The sequence below is a fragment of the Lagopus leucura genome, unplaced genomic scaffold (genome assembly GCF_019238085.1).
Source record: "Lagopus leucura isolate 7727_CA_CO unplaced genomic scaffold, USGS_WTPT01 Super-Scaffold_73, whole genome shotgun sequence".
Classification (NCBI taxonomy): Eukaryota; Metazoa; Chordata; class Aves; order Galliformes; family Phasianidae; genus Lagopus; species Lagopus leucura.
The window spans coordinates 57,918,040-57,937,338 of NW_024962252.1; the positions used below are offsets into that span (position 1 = coordinate 57,918,040).

The 19,299-nt window shown below is 44.8% G+C and overlaps 1 protein-coding gene across 1 annotated transcript in view; it reads right to left on the reverse strand.

The window, feature by feature from the left end:
- UTRN (utrophin) overlaps positions 1-13,346 on the reverse strand; it is a 348,379-nt gene extending 335,033 nt beyond the window's left edge. Inside the window, exons 1-2 of the mRNA XM_042895118.1 lie at positions 13,258-13,346; positions 12,887-13,041 (exon numbers count right to left, since the gene is read on the reverse strand). Of these exons, the coding sequence (XP_042751052.1) occupies positions 12,887-12,965 (79 nt within the window). The 5' untranslated portion in view covers positions 12,966-13,041; positions 13,258-13,346. The remainder of the gene's footprint in view (positions 1-12,886; positions 13,042-13,257) is intronic.
- Positions 13,347-19,299: the final 5,953 nt, after the last annotated feature.

The window sequence follows — 19,299 nt, forward strand, 5'->3', positions numbered from 1 at the left end:
ACTGTTCAACACATTTGTATTAGCTCAGAAAAGCCTTCACAGTCAAGCACAGGCTTCATCGTGAAATTAAATTTAATCACCTAAACTTGAATCCTTTAAGGATGAATCTAAGAAGGCACAGAATTTCTTGAAGTTCATATCGGAAGGAGGTGAAGGACAATAGCAAATCTGATGTGTAAAATAGATCAAGGTTTCTAGGACCTTCCATTACTCTCATTCTAGCTTTCTCAGTTCCAAAGGCATTATATCCAGCCCATAGACAAACCAACCACCACATCCCATGTGACACTTCATCCTGGAAAAAAAAAAAAACCACATAAAAAAAAAGCCCACTGAACTATATTTTTATAAAGCTAGAAACATCAGGATCTGCTAGGTATTATATGCAACTCTTCGATCACATTTTCTCCTGAAGAAAATGCATTCTGCCTTAGAAATAAGGATTATATGCTAGAGTTGGCCCCAATCTAACCCAATAACCCCTCGCTTCGGGTATAGCATCAAACGAACAAGAAAAAAAAAAACAGTTTCAAGAGAAGCACTGAAGTAGAAGCAAAAACCAGAAGCTGCTGCAATGGGAGCGTGCCCTGGAGCAGACGTTCCACTCGCACATTCCTCTGTGAGGCTGGGACCTTCTTAGCTGCACTGACATGCAACGCACCCTAACATGCGATTCCTGGGGGAATTCAGAAGCCCCAAACAGCAACCTCACCAAGCAAGTCACCAAAAATCAGACCTCAACTGCACTAACTGTAGCATGTCATGTTGTTCAAGCGACTGACCACATCATACAGATCTAACTAGGAGCGCACCTGCCAGATCAGTGCTACAACTCCCATCCTCAACCTAACAAGCTCCACAACATGCAGCACCAGAGCTCAACACTCACTGGCCAGCATCATCCAAACCCACAGTTCTCTAAAACGTATTCCCCATGTTTCTTCAGGTCAGTCATGGACTATTTTTTGTCAAACGGATCTATAGATATGTAGTGAAATAATGCCCCTCTGTGTACAAACCCAAGGTCCTCCCCTTTCTAGACTTTCCGGTTATTTGCACTGTGACACTAGTATAAGCTTCAGAATTTTTATCTTATCTGGGGCGACTACAACATCCATTATTTTTTTTTCCTCCTACATTGGGTTTCTGTTCAAAAATGTTATCAGAACTGTTCCTGTGTGTAGGCTAGTCATTCCACCATACAAGGGCTGATATCACAGTAATGCTGAGTTCTTTTGCAGCCACCAACCACTGCAGTGGCCAGATGGTTGCTAATGCCAGCAACACAAGGATTTGTTTGGGTTGTTTTATTTTTGTGGGGGGAGGGGAGACCAATGTTCCTTTTCTCTACTTCTTGATTTATGACCTCGCAATGCCTTTCTCCTGGGAAAAAATATCATAGGTTGCTACAAGTCCACCCTTCAGGTCAGATGAGCAACTTTCAGCATCGAATTTTAGTACAGAGGTCTCAATGTAAGCTTCAGCACACGTGCAAACTTCTTAAATCCTCTTCGGCTTTAAATCTTGGACACAGTCATCAAGCAGTACAGCTCTCTACTGCAAAAATATATACAAAATCCTCTCCCCAGAACATGTTTGGATTTTGTGCTTGACTTAGTAAGAACACCCTGAATGTTCTCTAGCCTCTTCTGGCCCATTTTCACAGTGCAACACAAGAACAGACTACAGCTCACCCTACACTCCCACCTGATGCTTGGGGCAACGGTCAGTGGTTGGAAACCATTTGAAAATTTGGACTGGCATTTCAAGAGTGACAAGTCAACACAAGAGCTCTAATTAAGAGGCAATTACAAGAAAGATGGGCACCACCCCAAACTCCCCCCACCCACCTGTGACTACTTTGGAAAAAAATAACACCTGCATGTCTGCTATCATCTCTGACAGCTGGGGCCTTAAGACGACATGAACAGGGACACCGCACAGGCTTCAGGCAAGACAGAACTCCCTCAGCATTCCTGTAACAATACTGTAATAAACTGGTAGCAAAGTTCAGGAGCAAACAATAGCTTTTCAATCAAAGTTATAAGGATGACACTTTAAAACAGTCAGGATCTTCATAGATAGCTAAGGACTCCTCCCTACTCATGGCTCTTGAAGCACCAGGTCCATAATTTCTCATTAGATACCCAAAAGGTTTTTTAGTCTAGGCCTACATGATAACTGTCCTCAGCTCATTCTGCACCAAGCTTTCTTTGTATGAACATTTACAGCAGCATCTCAGCAAGTAACTCAAGTCTTCATCGGAGTTATCTCCCACGAAGATAGCAGCTAAATCCTTTTTCTTCTCCCTGCAGATGCCTTCTGGATAAGGGAGCTGAAGAGAGAGAGAGGCAGCGGAGTGAAGCGTGAAAGCTGTATCATGACTTCCTGCATCTAATTCACTAGATTTTTAGACTGGCTCACTGAGCTGTTTTCTATCCACACTGCAGATGAGATGGTACCTAGAACACAGGAGCAAAGATGTCCCCAGTCACAGCTCTGACATAGCTGCAGGGGCACAGTCACAAGGCCACATATCAGAGCAGCAGAACCCAGTGCTATCGTGTCCATCTTTCACTCACATAAGATTGAGGATAGTATGGAAAAATGCTTCTCCAGTTCTGTTAGTCTTCCTCACATACACCATGCACTAGTCATGGCCTCATTCACAGTAGCCCTCCTCCAGCCAAAAGGAAAAATATGGAGCTAAGGAAGATACATACAAGGGGAGCAGAGCACACAGAAAAAGAGCAACTGCTGGGAAGAACGGAAGTTATGATTTTCAAAAAGCAAAGTTTGGAGATACTTGGTTTGTTTGGGGTAATTATTTTTAACTGCATATCATGTTCAGAAATCATCTCTCTCGTACTTGGAACTCGACAGGACATCTATTTTTAAATATTATTCATTCCATAACCAATCATCTAGAGAGACGAGACAACTGGTAATAAATCAGGGCCACAAACAACTACAAAATGCCCTTGCTGGAAATCAGCTCAGCTGGCCATTCTCTGCTGTCATCACCTTTCACGTGAACCTTCCAGCTCCTGGCTCCTATGTGCCACAACACCTGTCCTGTATAAAACAGGCTGCATCACATCAGATTCAGGACAATACATCTTAACTCCAGCTACTCCAGAACACATCTTAAAAATACAGATTGTGCCAGCTCAGACAGATCCATACAGAAAGGCAGGCTTAGACACTTAGAAAAAAAGGTGCTATTGTACTTTGCAGTTGTAACATTGAGCCTAAGATGCATCAGTGTCACAGCTTCATTACTACTGCTCATAGGAAATGGGTGGGAAAAGTTTGCTTATGTCTAACACATATTCACAATTCAGCCCATCTATTCTGGAAGCTGTTTTACAGCATGCAACACAAAGACAGCACACACAGCCTCCAAGTCTTCCTGCTATATGACTCAGCTTGGCCAGACCAAAGAACCTCACTTTTCTCTCCATGTTTCTAGCATAGTTTAGTTTCTCTGAGAGGGAACAGAACTCCTACTTTATTTTGACTGCAGACAATCTGGAAGCTATCATCACCCAAAAACCAACCATTTCATGAGACAGCAGCAAACCATTCCATCTCCTCACTTATAGGATGCAAAACTTTTTGTTTAAAGATCAATCCTTCTTTCTTTCTTCTCAATTATGGCACCTTAAGACATGCAAAGAGCTCTGTCACACCTCAACCGCACTGAACGCATCGCTCAAAATTAAGTGATCTTTCAAAGAAAAGGATTTGGAGATTTACAGTTTTGTTTTATTTTTTTAAAACATTAAAAAAAGTGGGTTATGACTATTTTTCAACCCTTTGAAAGAGTGGATAATAGCAGGACAAGGGGAAATGGTTTTAAGATGAAGGAGGGAAGATTTAGGTTGGATGTCAGGGGGAAGTTCTTTACAGAGAGAGTAGTGAGGTGCTGGAACAGCTGCCCAGAGAGGTTGTGGATGCCCCATCCCGAGAGGTGCTCAAGGCCAGATTGGATGGGGCCTTGGGCAACCCAGTCTAGTATTAAATGTGGGGGCTGGTGGTCCTGCCTGTGGCAGCAGGTTTGGGAGTTGATGATCTTTGAGGTCTCTACCAACCCAAGCCATTCTATGATTCTATGATTTTCTTCATGGAGATGAATACACACAGTACTGCCAGCATGTAAACGTTGTTTATAGACTGTACTATCATGCTGAAGTTTTTAATACTGTCTAGTGAGAAGAGTAGGTTATTACCACAGAGAGACAGGAAACCTCCAGCAATTCACAGGTAGAGGAAAAGGCCTCCAAGAACAGTCAGGATTTTATTTATTTTTTGCTCTGAAAGAGTAGGAAAAACAAATAGCCTTCATGACCTACTACGGAAGTTATTTCCCCTCTTAAAGCAAACACAAACAAAAACATACAATTCACATGGAATTCATTAACATCAAGTTTCCTGCACTTTAGAACCACTTACTTTATTACAGACTAAATGAAAACATTTCAGAAGAGCTACAAAAAAAGATTCTGAGAAATCAGTCCAGAGGCCTTGTGGCAAGACCTCACACTCTCCCTGCCACACACACACAAACATGGAACAAGATGCAGACAGTGTACTAATCCTTTTGGCATAAAATGCATTTTGTCCAGCTCTGAAAAGCTGCCACTTAGAAGCTCTGCTGTAAGACAGCAGTGACACCTCAAGTGACTCTGTAGTTACTCCTCCCTGACACCTCAACAGCCCTGGATGTTTTGACAGATTTGGTTTTCTCCAAATCAGAGAGTACTGAGAAAAGCATCCACGTGGAAAAATGCTGCAGATAGTTGCCATCAGTTTCCAATATCCATAAGCAGAAGAAAAAGTGGAATGAAGTACCCTGGCACCTGAAGCAGTCTCACTAGAACTGGAGCACAGTTGTGAAAACTGCATCTCTGTTCAACATTTCATGTGGGGAAAAAGGATCAGGGAAGCAGGAGCTTATTAAGGCACAGAACACCAGGATAAGAGCCCAGCACCCATTACATGTCTGTAAAGCAGCCCAGTAAAGTCATGGAAAGTGAAGAACCTCCATTCCTTTAATACTTTTTTTTTTCCCTTTAACTGACAATGAACTTTCAGTTAATATTCAGAGGGTAGGGCAAAAGTGAACTTCGATTAGATTTCAATTGCATAGAAAAACAAAAGAGGGAACTGAGGGAACAAACCCAAAGTGGCATAACGTGTGACAGAGGAGCAACCCCATTTGAGCTTTTCCTTTCTCTTTCCTATGTTCAATTTTGAAACTGCTGGCTGTGCAGTCCAGTACAGAACTCACTTCCACATTGATACTACATTCAACATTTGATTTCTCTTACCAAGAAAGCAACGTGACCTTCCTGAACCTATGGTACGCTTCACAGCTTCAGTAAATCTTCAAATGGCCAATGAATCTAGAACAGCATTTGCTTAGGTTTTTTTGGGTTGTTACCACCTAAAGGGTCCTTTTGCCTTGAATTTTCTCGGTGTTCAAACAGTAGAGCTCAAGTTGTATAAAAAAAGAAAAAGCTACAGATGAACTCCCTGAAATGCAGCCTCTTCTGAGGCATCAGTCAGAATGAAGAAGCACAGTCCCAAGGATGCGATGGTGCTGTGGACCTAAACCAAAGGGAACTTGTAGCAGTCTGGAGATTTTCCTCCTGTCCTCAGCATGCCAGGAGCAAACTGTGCCCCTGTCTGCCTCTACCTGGGCATCACATTTATCAGATGCCACACCAGACACACTACTCTACACAGATCACAAAACATGTAAGCATTTTCTTGGGGAGAAAGGTCAAAGCAAACATTTCACATCTGTACTGTGACTTTTAACAACTCTCAGATTGCATTCAATAAACACTGTTCCTACTGATCAGTGCATTAAATTACCTAAAAATATACTAAAATTGTATTTCAAAAGAGCTGAGAAAAATAAACCAGGAAGCTCTGAAGTGGGCACTACAGCCAGGTCCAACAGAAACATTCCTGAACACATAGAAAAAGCATCCAAAACAGAAGGATTACACACCCAGACAGCAAAACAATATTCAGAAAAAGTCTGCTAGACTTTGAACTTCCACAAAGTCTTTTCTCAAGAAAGAGGCATCACATCAACAAAATGCATTCCCATGAAGCTCTACAATAAACGTCACCCAAGAACAAGATGTACGTGTGGAAACAGAAGAGAGTGAGAGCAATGAACTCTGAAAATTATTTATGCTGATCATAGCTGTTGTTCATTATTAAGTCATAACAGAAGTTAAAGGCTAGAAAGAGAAAGGTCTTGGTCTACTGGCATTTAAATACTACTTTACTTATTCTCTTAATGTAATCATATTTTATATTGTAACAATTAAAGTAACATAGATACCAAAAGGCTCTGCCCTATACCAAGCCTGATCCCATAAATTTTCAAATAAATCTTCTCTGTATGTAATTAATACACAGAGAGTTCTTTGTTCATCCAGGATACTGTGGTAATTCAATAACAATTAAAAAAAAAAAATCTAGCAAAGCAGTTCAGAACTTACACATCACATCACTTTCTCCAATCAATAATCTGTAACATTATATGTCAGGAGCATATTCCACCTTCAGTCCTCTGCCATGGTCTAAATTGGGAAGGGAGCAAAAACGACATTTGATGCTAGATAATAAAAGCAGAGTACAAAAGAATTAACTGAAGTTATTTGTGAAATGAATTACACAGACCCATCAAATAATGCTGTTTTACGGCTTAAGTGCATGTTTCTCCACAGCTAAATGCATGAGCCAGAGACTGTCCATAAAGATGCTGAATTCTTCTACAGAGGATTAGGAAACAGTTTTTGGATGGTGGACACTAATTCTGTTTTCCACTAGGCAAGAGGGAAAGCTGTCAAAGTCCAGAAGGGATCTTTGCTGCCAATAATTTCTGGCTGCTGACTCCCTGAAGTTAATCACTGAAGTAACACTAAGAAAACACATCTACCTAATCTCTGACATTTAGCCACATCTTTCCCTAATGTGTATCCAATATTTCTGAGACAGAAGTTACTCCTCTACCAAAACAGGGAGCCACCCTAGCTCCCACAGATGAAGACAGCAGTGCTTCACTACTTCTCTCCATAATCACTGGGAAACACCCACTCCTGAAAAGCAGCCAGATCACCAGAGAAAGCTTCATTTTGACAGGAGTAGTACGTTTAAATTTCAAGAGAAATCTACAGATGAGCCTAAACAGTGCTGATAAACAGGGCCCACTGCATCCCTGGGATTCCCACACAGGGCTGATGGTCAGAGGGAAGACATAGCCTGAACACACCCAGACAGCCTTACACCTGCTGTGGGCTCCCCATGAGCCAGGCAGGAGGAACCACAACTGCCTGCACGCTCCCTGCTGCAGCCAGCCCCTCCTGGCATATCACAGCACACCAGGCCTGAGCAACTGCAGAAGGCAAAGGCAAGTGTTTGTGTGCTGCTTGGGGTCCTTCCTGTGCCACTGCGCAACACGCTCAGCTCAGTTACCATGATCAAAATGATTTGTTCTTCTCACTTCCTCACTCCAAACAGATCATGAGATGTACTGGTAGTCTCTTCGAAGAAAAGGGCCCCAAATGTCACATTCTAATAAATAAACAGCAATTTCTGACTTTTCTTTTTTTGAAAACAGATGCTTCACCAACTTTGCAGCTGTGTCTATTTACAAGGCAGTCAACTTTGGCTTCACTTCCAAAACTACAGCTTGCAACAAAACCATATTGTTGCCTTCTGTCAAACCTGAAGATGCTAGAGGGTTCTTCTATTTACTTAGCCTGTTATTTTTGTCACTACCTTCAAAGTCCCAGTTTTCTTCTGAATGTACACTGTCACTTTTGGAAATTATAGCTCAGCTCACTTCCTCATTTAGTTCCAGAAACATGAGAGAGGGAAGGAAGACATAAAGCAGACTTCTGCCAAACTACGGAACACTAAAACTTAATCTTTCATCAACACAACAAGAAGTCAGACAATGGAACTCCTCCCTCCCACCTCACCACGTTTAAACCCTATTATTCATTCCTCAGGCTGTTATTTAGTCATCCAAACTAGATACAGTTCTCCCCAACTTTGGGTAACAAACATCTCTGCTCCCAAGACTGGTGTGGACAGCTGTGGGCTTCTCACGGGGAATTTTCCTTCAGAGAAAAGTCACTGCATCACAAAAACAGTATGTTTTGCAGGCTCTGAGCACACTAATCCATACAGCTACCTAGAAGCAGAGCAGCTGCACTTTCCCAAAACAAAACTGGCTCACTTGGAGTATAACTTCAATGCCTTCCCCACATGCTGCCACGCATACACTGAATTACATATGCCAGTCCATCCCCCCATTTCTTCACATACTGAAGGCACGAATACAAATACTGCCTTACTCTTTCCTGCTCACAACAGTCATCATACAGAGGTGATTCTGTCAGGAGAAACATCCAAGGAGAGGCAAGAAAGTGACAAGCCATTGTGGAGAGATGGCTAAATCTTTGTTAAACTGGCCAATGTTGTGAACTTGGACTGTTTCTTTACACACATGCACATTGCTTTCTTTAGACTTCTTGATAGTCTTCCATCTTTGTCAGACTCCAGGACTGAGGGGGAGGCAGTGGAGGAATACTGCAGGTCTCCAGATCTGCTGCTTCCTGTCCACCCCTCCCCCCAGAGTCATCCTTGACACTGGGGGTCTTGCACAGCAGCAGCCACTTCTCCCCACTGCGACTTCAAACCCCTCCAGAGGCATTCAAAGTGCAACAGGCAGCGAGTGCCTCGTGCATCAGCTCCTGCCCAGGGTTATTTCTTCATTTCCTGGCAGAGCACACACAGATCAATGGGCTGCTTTTATGGTTTGGGTTTTTTTTCTTTCCCTGAGGAGCCTTGCTTTCTATTCCCAGGCAAAGTCGTGCTTCAAGCACATGGTATGGCATATGTTATTTCTTTAGCTACCAATCAAGAGACAAGAGGAAACTAGTCTGGTATATATATATTTGCCATTTCATGAAAGCTATAGCATCACCCTAGAACTGTCTTCATCGCAGTACCCCATCTGTCCACGCAGGACAAGGCAGCAATAGCTGACAGAAAGGAGCCAGCCTAAAGCAACCTTGAGGTTTATTTTTGACAACTCCGTTTTAGCAGCTAGAAATAAGAAGCTGTGAATTTACCACTCGTCCGTGTCACCTCACCGGTACATGCTCTGTATGAACACCCCTGGAAAGATCACACGATGCAAAAGCAGCTGTGCCCATCCTGCATGCACCAGACAGATCTGAAGGGCATGCCTGCAGCCATTTCACACAGATGAAACCGAAGTGACAGATGAGAAATGGCCACATAGGGTTGGGCTGAACAAACTGTCTCCAGAGGCAAAGCTGTCCCGGGGCAGGGAGGTCCCAAGGCAGGGCAGCTGGAGGCATCACTTCACGAGGACAAACAGCAGTCCTTCTCAGAAGAGTTGCTCAAGAACTACAAAAATAAGTTACAGTTTCTTAAAGCAGTCTTTCACCAAAATGTATTAAATGCAATTAAAAATGTAAGTCAGATGAGAATTAAGTTCCTTCCCATTTAGACAGGAACTCCTATCTTTAAATGCACCAGAGGTATACAGTAATCTTCTAGAAATGTTTTTCCTGTCATGTCTTACTGTTTAATTACATATTGCCATTCCAAATTACCACGACAGATTTTAAGCAAGTTCTTTTTTTCCATAATTAATCATAGCAAAGATTCATCTGTTCTTCAAGCACAGTGATGATAGCACTGCTTTCACCACTGCAAGGCAATAAGCCCCCAGCACTCCTTCCCATAAAGCAAAGAGGGAAGATCACCTATTTGTATGAGAGACTGTTCGAAGATACAAACTGGCTTTGTACTTGTTACTTCATAGCACAGGGAAGCAGGACAGAAAAACTGCTTTTCCTCAGCAAGCAGCCATATAGAGGCACAGGCATAACACAGACTACACACATGCTGAATATCCAACCTACAAACTCAGCAAAGCCACCCAGGAGCAAGCACACTGCCAAGCGAGTCTCCAGCCCTGGCTCCCAGGAAGGGAGGCAAACATGAGGCAACCTCCCTTTGGATTATCACAGCAACACAGCTATTTTAGAGACAGCTTTAGTTGCTGCTGCAGTCTATTCTAAGTGCAGAAGATGTCTCATCAAAACCAGCTTGTATATGGTGCACTGAAACTGTCTGGTCAAAGAACAGCCACATCCAGGGCAGAAAATAAAGGCTAACTGTACAAGAGAAAAGTCCTACTCTCTTTCCTTAGTGTCACAAATTACAGAAGTGAGACCACTGGATAAACCCAATGCTTTTCCTTTCCATAGTCAAGCATTTATCATTTGCAACAGCTACAGCATATAGCACTCTCTCAAGTTTCCTTCTGGAACACTGAAGGAGAAAGTATTTTCAACATAATCAATAACATACAAGGATCTCTGTTCAGAAGCACAATTTCTTCATCCTCTGTTTGGGGATGAATTAGATAACCTGCAATATTACTTCTTCTATCTGTGAAATCTTGTGATACAGGATTGCACAAGTAATATACACAAAATCCCAACCCTCTGTTAATTTATTTTCATTGCTCTATAGAAAAATCATGATTTGCTGCAACACTCTTCTAGTCCTCTCGTGATCCGCTGGCAGCTTTCCCATGGCAAGTCATTAAGAAAGAAGTTACGCAGCCCGTTCCTCTCATAAGAATGGGTGCAGATGGGCACCATGCAATCCAGGGCAGCAGCAGCAGAACTCCACAAGTCTTAACTGCATTCTCACAAGAGCAGCATTAGATCCACACTCAGGTTTTCAGTCAGCCACCACTGTGTTCCTACCATCTTTATGTCTGCAGATGCTCCCCAGTTCCCCTACACAAGACAACTGAAGCACAATGACTACAAAATACAACGGTATTTTGAGTCTGATAGGTTGCCAAAGTTTAAGATTACACATATATTTAAATATAAATACATTTATAAATATTCTTACCAGTTAATGGCCTATCTTTGGAAAACACTTCAATTGCAAATGATTCTTTTTCCTCCAAATTAAAACAAAATAATTTAAATGCATTTTTGCTTCTTTTCTTGATTCACCGCTAGATATGGTCCACATTACTGGTTATGAGCTTACAGAACTGTAGAATCGTTAAGGTTGGCAAAGACCTCTAAGATCATCTAGCCCAACCACTGACCCACCACCACAATGCCTACTAACCCACCTCCTTTGCTGCCACCTCTAAATGTTTCTTGAACATCTCCAAGGACGGAACACCACTCGTCTTCTATTACAAAAGAAAGTAAAGCAGAAACAGTAAACCTTAGCCGACCCTGTGCTCTGTGTCCTCAAGCAGAGGCAGACTCCAGAGACCTCAAATAGCAGCAAGTTATAAGGTAACGCTCCTACTGTTCTCCTGTGACATGGTGAAGGCCATCCCACACTGGAGAAATCAGGCCAGCAATGAACAACTCTGTTTATTTTGACACTTTAAAAGGAAGAACTCCCTCCTTTCCACGTACCTAAGAAAAATGGAAGCAGATACAGCAATATTTTCCCCAGTCCTGACAACTGGCCTTTAATTTGCTGCCAAGGGTACTGCAGTGAACTTCAGCCCTTTCATTAAGGAATTCCTGCCATGGGTTCACTTGATGGGAAAGGTTCAGACCCAGTCATGTTGTATAGTGACTAGCTTCACAAGCTCACACACCCAGATCCAAGTCAGAGAATCATTTTTGTAAAAAGATCAATTAGTTAAGAGCAATCTCTGCTCACAGTTTTTAGTCCAAGTCTAAGAACGTACATAATTTTCTCATTGAGAAAGAAAACCTACAGTGATTTTAATGGGACAGCTACAATTGGCCTCCCAAACCCAAACAACAGCAGTCAACTGCACCATCCGTGCATCCAAGGAAAACCTCAAACACAGCCATGCTTCCTTGGATGTACCATGGATAAACAGCACACGTTACACACAGGCACGCAAACTGTCTGCATGCTGTTCCCAAACCCAGAACGTACACAAGCACTACAGCATTCAAAGCTTTAAGCCACAAGCAACTGTTTCCTAAACTGCACTTTCGGAAGTTAAGAGACAGACTCCATCCACCACAGCTCTCATAACAGAAACGTCTGGGAACTGTCTATGCATCCAGTTTCAAATCCACCTATGTTCCATCTGACAGATCAAGTCACAGTCGGTGGAAGACTTACAGTTTTTAAATGTAAAGAACTTCATTATTTTTTTTTAGAAAGTGTGTTTTAAAAGTTACATATATAGAATAAAACTCTTCCTCTGACGCAGACGGCACCTAGCACTTTAGAAAGCAAAGAGCCTTTGAGGCTAAAGCTGTGGGCACCAGACCCCGGACACACACAGCTCTCCATCAACGTGTAAGCGACACATTTCTGCACCTGCTGAGTCTCCACTGCTGATAAGAGGGTGGTCCCTCACCTCTCCGGATCCCACCAGAGCCTCAGAAAGACTGACACGTACCAAAACAAACCACAGTCCTCACTAATCTTCGTATCTGCCAGAGGAAGCACCCGAGCCGGGAGGCTCAGATGGCTGCTTTACGTGGAGAGGGAAACGCACCGGTTTACTGCCCGGGCACCACCGGGGCACGCTGCACGGCATCGCTGCTTCGTGCGGGGGTAAGAGCTGCCAACGGCAGGTTGCATAAGAGCACTGTAAGCACACAGTTATTTACAAAAGCAGAGGTAATTACAACGCGGGAGGTGGATCGCAAACAGACTTGACTAACGATTTAAAAAAAAAAAAAAAAAAAGAGAGGGAGAAAGAGACGCACAACTCCTGCTATTCAGCGGCGGGACAGCCGCGGGACACTTAGCGCTCAGGACCCCGCTGAAAGCCGCTTACCGGAGCGGGACTTGATGATGTCTCCGAACTCTCCGTGAGTCGCGGCGGCCCCCTCCTCGGGCGGTGCGACGTGGGCCATGCCGCCGCGCTGCGGCTCCGCTGCCAGCACTGCTAAGCCCTCCGCCCGGAGGCTCCCATGGGTCCCAACTCAGCACCTGGGGGCGAGCAAAGAGGCGGCGTGACGCGGCCGCCACACCCCCGCCGTGACTCGGCCCGGAAGGGGGTGCCGGGGGCGGCCGGCTGGAGGCCCGCCCGCCCCGGCGCTTCCCTCCCCACTTCCCCGCGGCGGGGCCCCTTCTCCGGCGGGGATCTGGGAACGAACTCGGCCCCGTCCCGCCCCGCCCCGCGCCTCCCGCCCCAACGCCGCTCACCGCTCGGACTCGGCAGCGGGAGCGGCTCCGCTTCCCTCCGCACGGCTCCTCCCGTCCCGCGGCGCCGCCGAAGCCACAACTTTCCTGCCAGCCGCCGCCCCTCCTCCGGCCCGCGCGGCTCCTCCCCCGGTCCCCTTTGTTAGCCGGGCAACGCGGCGGCTGCGGGAGAGCGCCCAGGGCTCGCACCGAGGGGCGGGGCGGCGCCCGCCGCGGGACACGGCCGGGACGGGGCGGGGCGGGGCGCGGCTCCTCCTCCGGCCCCCGCGGCCCCGAGGCCGGGGCTCCCGCGGGGCGGGCGCGGCTCGGCGTGGTCAGCGCGGCCCCGCCCACGGCGCTTCCCCGGCCGCACCTGAGCGCCGCCCGGCCCCGCCCCAGGCCTCAGCAGGCGCGCGGGGAGAGCGGCAGTTTGCGCTGGGGTCTGCCGCCGTCCTGCTTTGGGGGCGTCGAGGACGAGTCGGACGGGGCCCTGGGCTGCCTGACCGGGTGGGTGGGTTGGATTTGGGTGAGCTTTAAGGTCCCTTCCAACCCAAGGGCTCTTTGAAACAAGGATGAGATAGATGTATTTTAGCTCGAGCTGTGATACTTAGCCACATTTTCCCGTTTCCCGTAAGGGAAGAAAAAAAAAGCAAAAAAGCAGTCCCGGCGGGAGCACGGAGCGGCACGAGAGGCTGGCGTCCCGCCGAGGCTGCGCCAGACAGCAGCACCCTGCGATCCACGGGCTGCGGGAGGGAGCTGCCGTGTCCCATTGCCAACCTCTGCGTCTAAGCCCAGGGTCGTGATTTTTATAAGCTCGCTCTGAAAGCACCTACAAATTATTTGGAAGGACGTTGCGGTTTAACCTGGTAGCGTTTCCTTCTTCTGCTTTAGACAGAAGCAGCGTCACTTTCTCCTTTGAGCTGCGCAAAGGGAATCGAACGAGGCTGAACGCATTTTCCTGGTGCGCTTCAGACATACCTCTTTCCACAGCAGTGCTCACTCGGCTGCTGATCAAAGTCTGAGCTTTCCGAGCTAGTTACTGAGGCTGACGGCTTCTAAGTTGCAAGGGCTGTAATTTCTATATTCGGGTCTTAAGGCACAAAGTCTATCGAGGAAATAAAGAAAAAAGATGAGGTGGAAAAAAAGGCACCCAAATCTTTAATACCCTGTACACGTGCACCTACAACCATCCTGGTTGCTGCAGACCATTAATATCATCTGTATTGCATGCCACGGTTTACCTTTCTGCATAATGCAGAATAAATTAGGAAAATAAAGGAAAAGCCCCTGAAGCCCTCAGAAGACATTAAGAAGGCAAAGACAAGCGGAATGCAGAAAGAGAAACTGAGAAGAAATGTGCTGATGTGGAGCCCTTGAACTCTGACCCGAGAGTCAATAACACCTCATTCCATAATGCATGGAAACAAGAGAGTCGCAAGACCGAGCGCGCCTTGCCTCAGCTCCTTGTCTTTGCTCTCAGCATTTCTATTTTTGGAAAACACCCACAACTGATAGGACTGCTACAACCAAGAATTCTGTGTATCTCATTACCTGGAGATTGACTGCTGTAATAATGCCTGTCCTCATTGATCTATGTTTCGTCATGATTTCAGAAAACCATTCTATATTCGGGAAGAGAGGAGATACCAAACAGATTGCTGTGTCAGGAGACTGTCCCTTACGTCCCACCCCACGTACCCCGGTGTGCCATCACTCCCAGGTACCAGGCTCAGCACGCTGTCGCTCTGCAGACATTTCTTGCACAACTTGCATCCCAATCGACATAACAGCGCCTTGGTGATTCTCTGTCACACCAGCTGCTCAGAACAAGTCCCTCCCTGTTTCCATTTCCTCTCATCTGAAGGAAAAACTATAGAAAAAAAAACATATTAATTAGAAATTCTCTCTGTATGTTTCCTCTGTGAGCAAAATTGTCAGGTTTTTACAAAAGCTTGGGTTGGTTCTATGACTTCTCTGGCAGCAGCTTCCACAGATGTTAGTTAGTATACCAGAGAGCCATCCTTTGCGTGTTCCTTCTCCTTTCTTTTCCTGTAATCTAAGTGCCTGAGAATCTCTTTATTGTTCAATTAATTATCCAAAATATTGAAAATCAGTCCTAGCACTTGTTTTTTTAAAGGTGGGCACAGTACTTTCTACCCTCACTTGCTCAGTTGGGGACCTGATTTTAACATTAGGTTGCTTGTTTTTATTTGAAGTTTGGCTGCCTTTGTGTATAAATTCCCTCAGAACTCCTCTACATCACTCATCTTATTAATATTTAATGTACTTGTGTTCCATCATTTTTTCCGCTACTCCTGCTCACCACTGTTACCAGGAACTGCCAGGGACATGGACATGGAGCAGCCCTGGGCATCCACCTCTCTTCTGAGCCCCACAGCAGCAAGCCTGGCCCCACTGCCTCACTCCCAGCTGCAGTGAAGAAGGCACCCGACTCCTCTATTTGCATAGGAGATGCTGCGGACATGACCCCTTGCTTATAGCCCCCATCCAGCAGCACCCGGTCATATTTTCTGATGAAATTCAGAATTGTTTTGCCACAGACAGCAAACCACGCATCAGGAGGTGTGTGTCAGAAAGCTGCTGGTACAGAAAGCAAGGGGGTGGACCCACAGCCCAAAAAACAGACCAGGTCGGGGGTAGAGCACCCTTCAAGCAAAGTGCCCATCACCTTCACCATCACATTGCCCTCTGGTCATCCCCGCACTGTTCACATGACTATATTTCCATATCCACAAGTCGGGATGTGAAATCTTCAGAGGTTCTCTCAAATCTGTTTTTATCATCTCATTAGATTTGATACATCACAGAATCACAGAATTGTAGGGGTTGGAAGGGACCTCCAGAGATCATCGAGTCCAACCCCCCCTGCCAAAGCAGATTCCGTACACCAGGTCACACAAGTAGGTGTCCAGGTGGGTCTTCAATATCCTCAGAGAAGGAGACTCCACCACCTCCCTGGGCAGCCTGTTCCAGTGCTCCGTCACCCTCACTGTAAAGAAGTTCTTGCGCACATTGGTGCGGAACTTCCTATGCTGCAGTCTTCTTTTCTCAAGGCTGAACAGACCCAGTTCACTCAGCCTTTCTTCACAGGGGAGATGCTCCAGGTCTTTCCCTATCTTTGTGGCCCTCTACTGGACTCTTTCCAAGAGATCCCTGTTTTTCTTGTACTGAGGAACCCAGAACTGGACACAGTACTCCAGATGAGGCCTTACCAGGGCAAAGTAGAGGGGGAGGATCACCTCCCTCATCTATTCATTAGATCAGAATCAAGGCAATATTGTGTGCATAAAGTACACTGGAACTTTGTATCTTAAGTTTCAGCCATTTTTAATGGCTTCGTTATAAAACCCCCCAAAATTACCCTGTATTAATAGAAATGCTGACATCCTTTTAACTGCAGTGACATTAATTGCAGCTACCATAATTTATCATCATTCTGAAGAATATAACCCTAGAAGTACATTAAACAAGAGTGCATTAATGAACAATTACAGTAATCAATTTAACCTCCCAACATAACTCTAAGCTGGAGCAGAAGACCACCATCATCAAAAAGATAGAAACCTTTGGTCAACATTGTGCTGCCACAGCCTGCAAGGGCAGGTGAAAGCTGTGAGTCAAAGTCACTCCTGGTACAAACTGTTTTCTGTTTTGGGTAGGTTTTGTTATTGTTGTTTTTTTGTTTTTTTGTTTGTTTGATGTTTGTTTTTGTGATGCTTCACCCTCCTTTAACCAGCAGTGCTATGAATCAGCACAGGTTTGTTTAGTAGCTAAATGAATACATGCAGCTTTGACAATGGCAGCATTTATCGGTTAGTGGTTAGAATAGGAAGCAGGGTTCTTGTGTTAATACAACATATAAACTTAGGGAACTTGCCTCATTCCTGTAGCAACTTGGCTCACTCTTGGTTCACAAATAACATTTTCCATTGTAGCAGCATCAGTTTTTCAATTAAATCATACATTAGTCAGAGAGGCAGTTTGGAAACATTTTCAAAAGGAAAGCACTCAGCACTCTGCAAAAATTGGTGGAAATGCAGATGGGGTGTTTGTACACCTTTTTATTTCAAAGGCAGGCAGTAGAAGAAGATGAAATTTATTCTTACAAAACATGAAAAGTAACTCTACTATTCTGTGAATCTTCTCAATATACAATACATACAAACCAATTTAAACAACCACAAAAAAAGCAAGTGAAACAAATATACTTTTCCATAAATGACCATTATTTTTTTACTTTTGTCTTACATTAGACCAGGCAAGTATGTGTTACTATTTCTTCACTGTATCCTGTTAAATGATCATAGCAGATGTTTTGTACTTGCCCCCTTAAGAAGTTCCCCGACCAGAAGAATAATTTAAGATCTTACATATGAGATCGCTCAAGTGTTAATAAAAGTTCTTTCTGCTACAGAACATGGTTCATTAACTTCCATATCAGGACGATGGCACAGCCCTTCCCACCAAAAGCAGCAGCAAGAAGCTAGTGCTGTGGATGGCATGCTACCAAGCACTTCCTATCAGATCCAACCCTTGCACAGACTGCACTGGGTAGACAGTGGCTTTTACCCTCCTGAATCATGCAAGGACACGGGTGGTTACCAAAGTGGACAAGAGCCAGCCTAGAAATTCCTTGGCATTGATCTCTGCAGCTGCGGTCCAGAAGCTGCGTAGCTGCTCTCACAGCCCTGAACAGATGTTCACAGATTTGGCCTCCAGCAAGGAGAATTCTGACCAGGATGTGCCACGCCTACCAATGCAGCCCTTCAGAAATCCCCACTTTAGTGGTTCAGTCTGGGTTCACACGACTACCATAGGTATCGTATTTTCAAATACAGTCAGTATCAGTTTCAAATACTCAGTCACCTTGCTTTGCACCGCTTCACACTTTCATGCTTGCTTCAAGAAAAGCTGGCCTGAGTAAAGTCAGTGACCACCAGATGTAGTTACAGCTACTCCAGTCAGTAGTTTAAGACAGGTTTGAACCTAGTGAGCGCTGAGGGTTTTGCAGTGGGACAAACACGATGATTTACGCTGTTACGAGTGGCATGGAAGGAGCACATAGCATGGCCTGCAGAAGCAATGCCACCTGGGGCACACCTGGGGCAATGATGATGCTCTGAGTAGCAGCCTGCGAAAACAACACTGGCTCTTCCCATGCTCTGCACGCATGAGTGCAGCAGGAGCTGTGCGCTCAGTTCCAGCAGAAGAGTTTGGCTCCAAATCTGCAGTTCTTCAGGGCGCAGAAGTGCTTCTAAGAGATGTTTGTGTCAGTTCCTAGTTAAATAACTGCTGTGTTAAAATCTCTGTAGGCAGTAATTATTGTTCCATTTTCTTCTATTAGGCAGTCCTGAACGGAGCCGTGAAAATTGCTTTGAAATCACAGCAGACAAAGAAGAAACTTCTGGACATCGTTTATTTCGGGATGTTCCAAACCAAAGCTATCTTTGAAATCAAAAAAGAAGCCCAACCCTGCCAAGTCCCTAATCACTGAAACGAAGAAAGAGATCACGAAACTGAATGAGAAGATGATTTAAACAATTTTCCTACTCTGAAAAAAAAAACCCTTTTTTGGAATTACTGTCAAAAGAAAATGAGGGAACAACAAAAAAACCTTAATGCATCAGTGCTGTATCTAACTGGAGGTGGCATGCAGTGGCCAAGAGCTTGAGAAGGGAACAATGCTACTTTGAAGGGAAGAACTCAAACTTTGTATCTCAGAAAATAAAATCTTACTGGTACATTTAAAGAATTTTCCAAGCATGTTAGACCAAGATTTTTCTTACAGTGTCCACTATACCGTGCCATTATAACATAATTGTAACATAATACCCAAGCACTTACACTTGAAGCACTTACAGACTAATCTTAAAAACACTTACCAGGTACATCAGAGCCAGATTATTTATAGCACAGTAGTACCAAAGGATTCTGCCAGGACGAGCTGCCGATGTGAGAGACAAAATGTAAACATGGAGCAGCAAAGTGCCTTACCCAGAAAGAGTGTGTCTGGGCTGAGGCAGAGGTGTTGCAAAACTCTGCCCA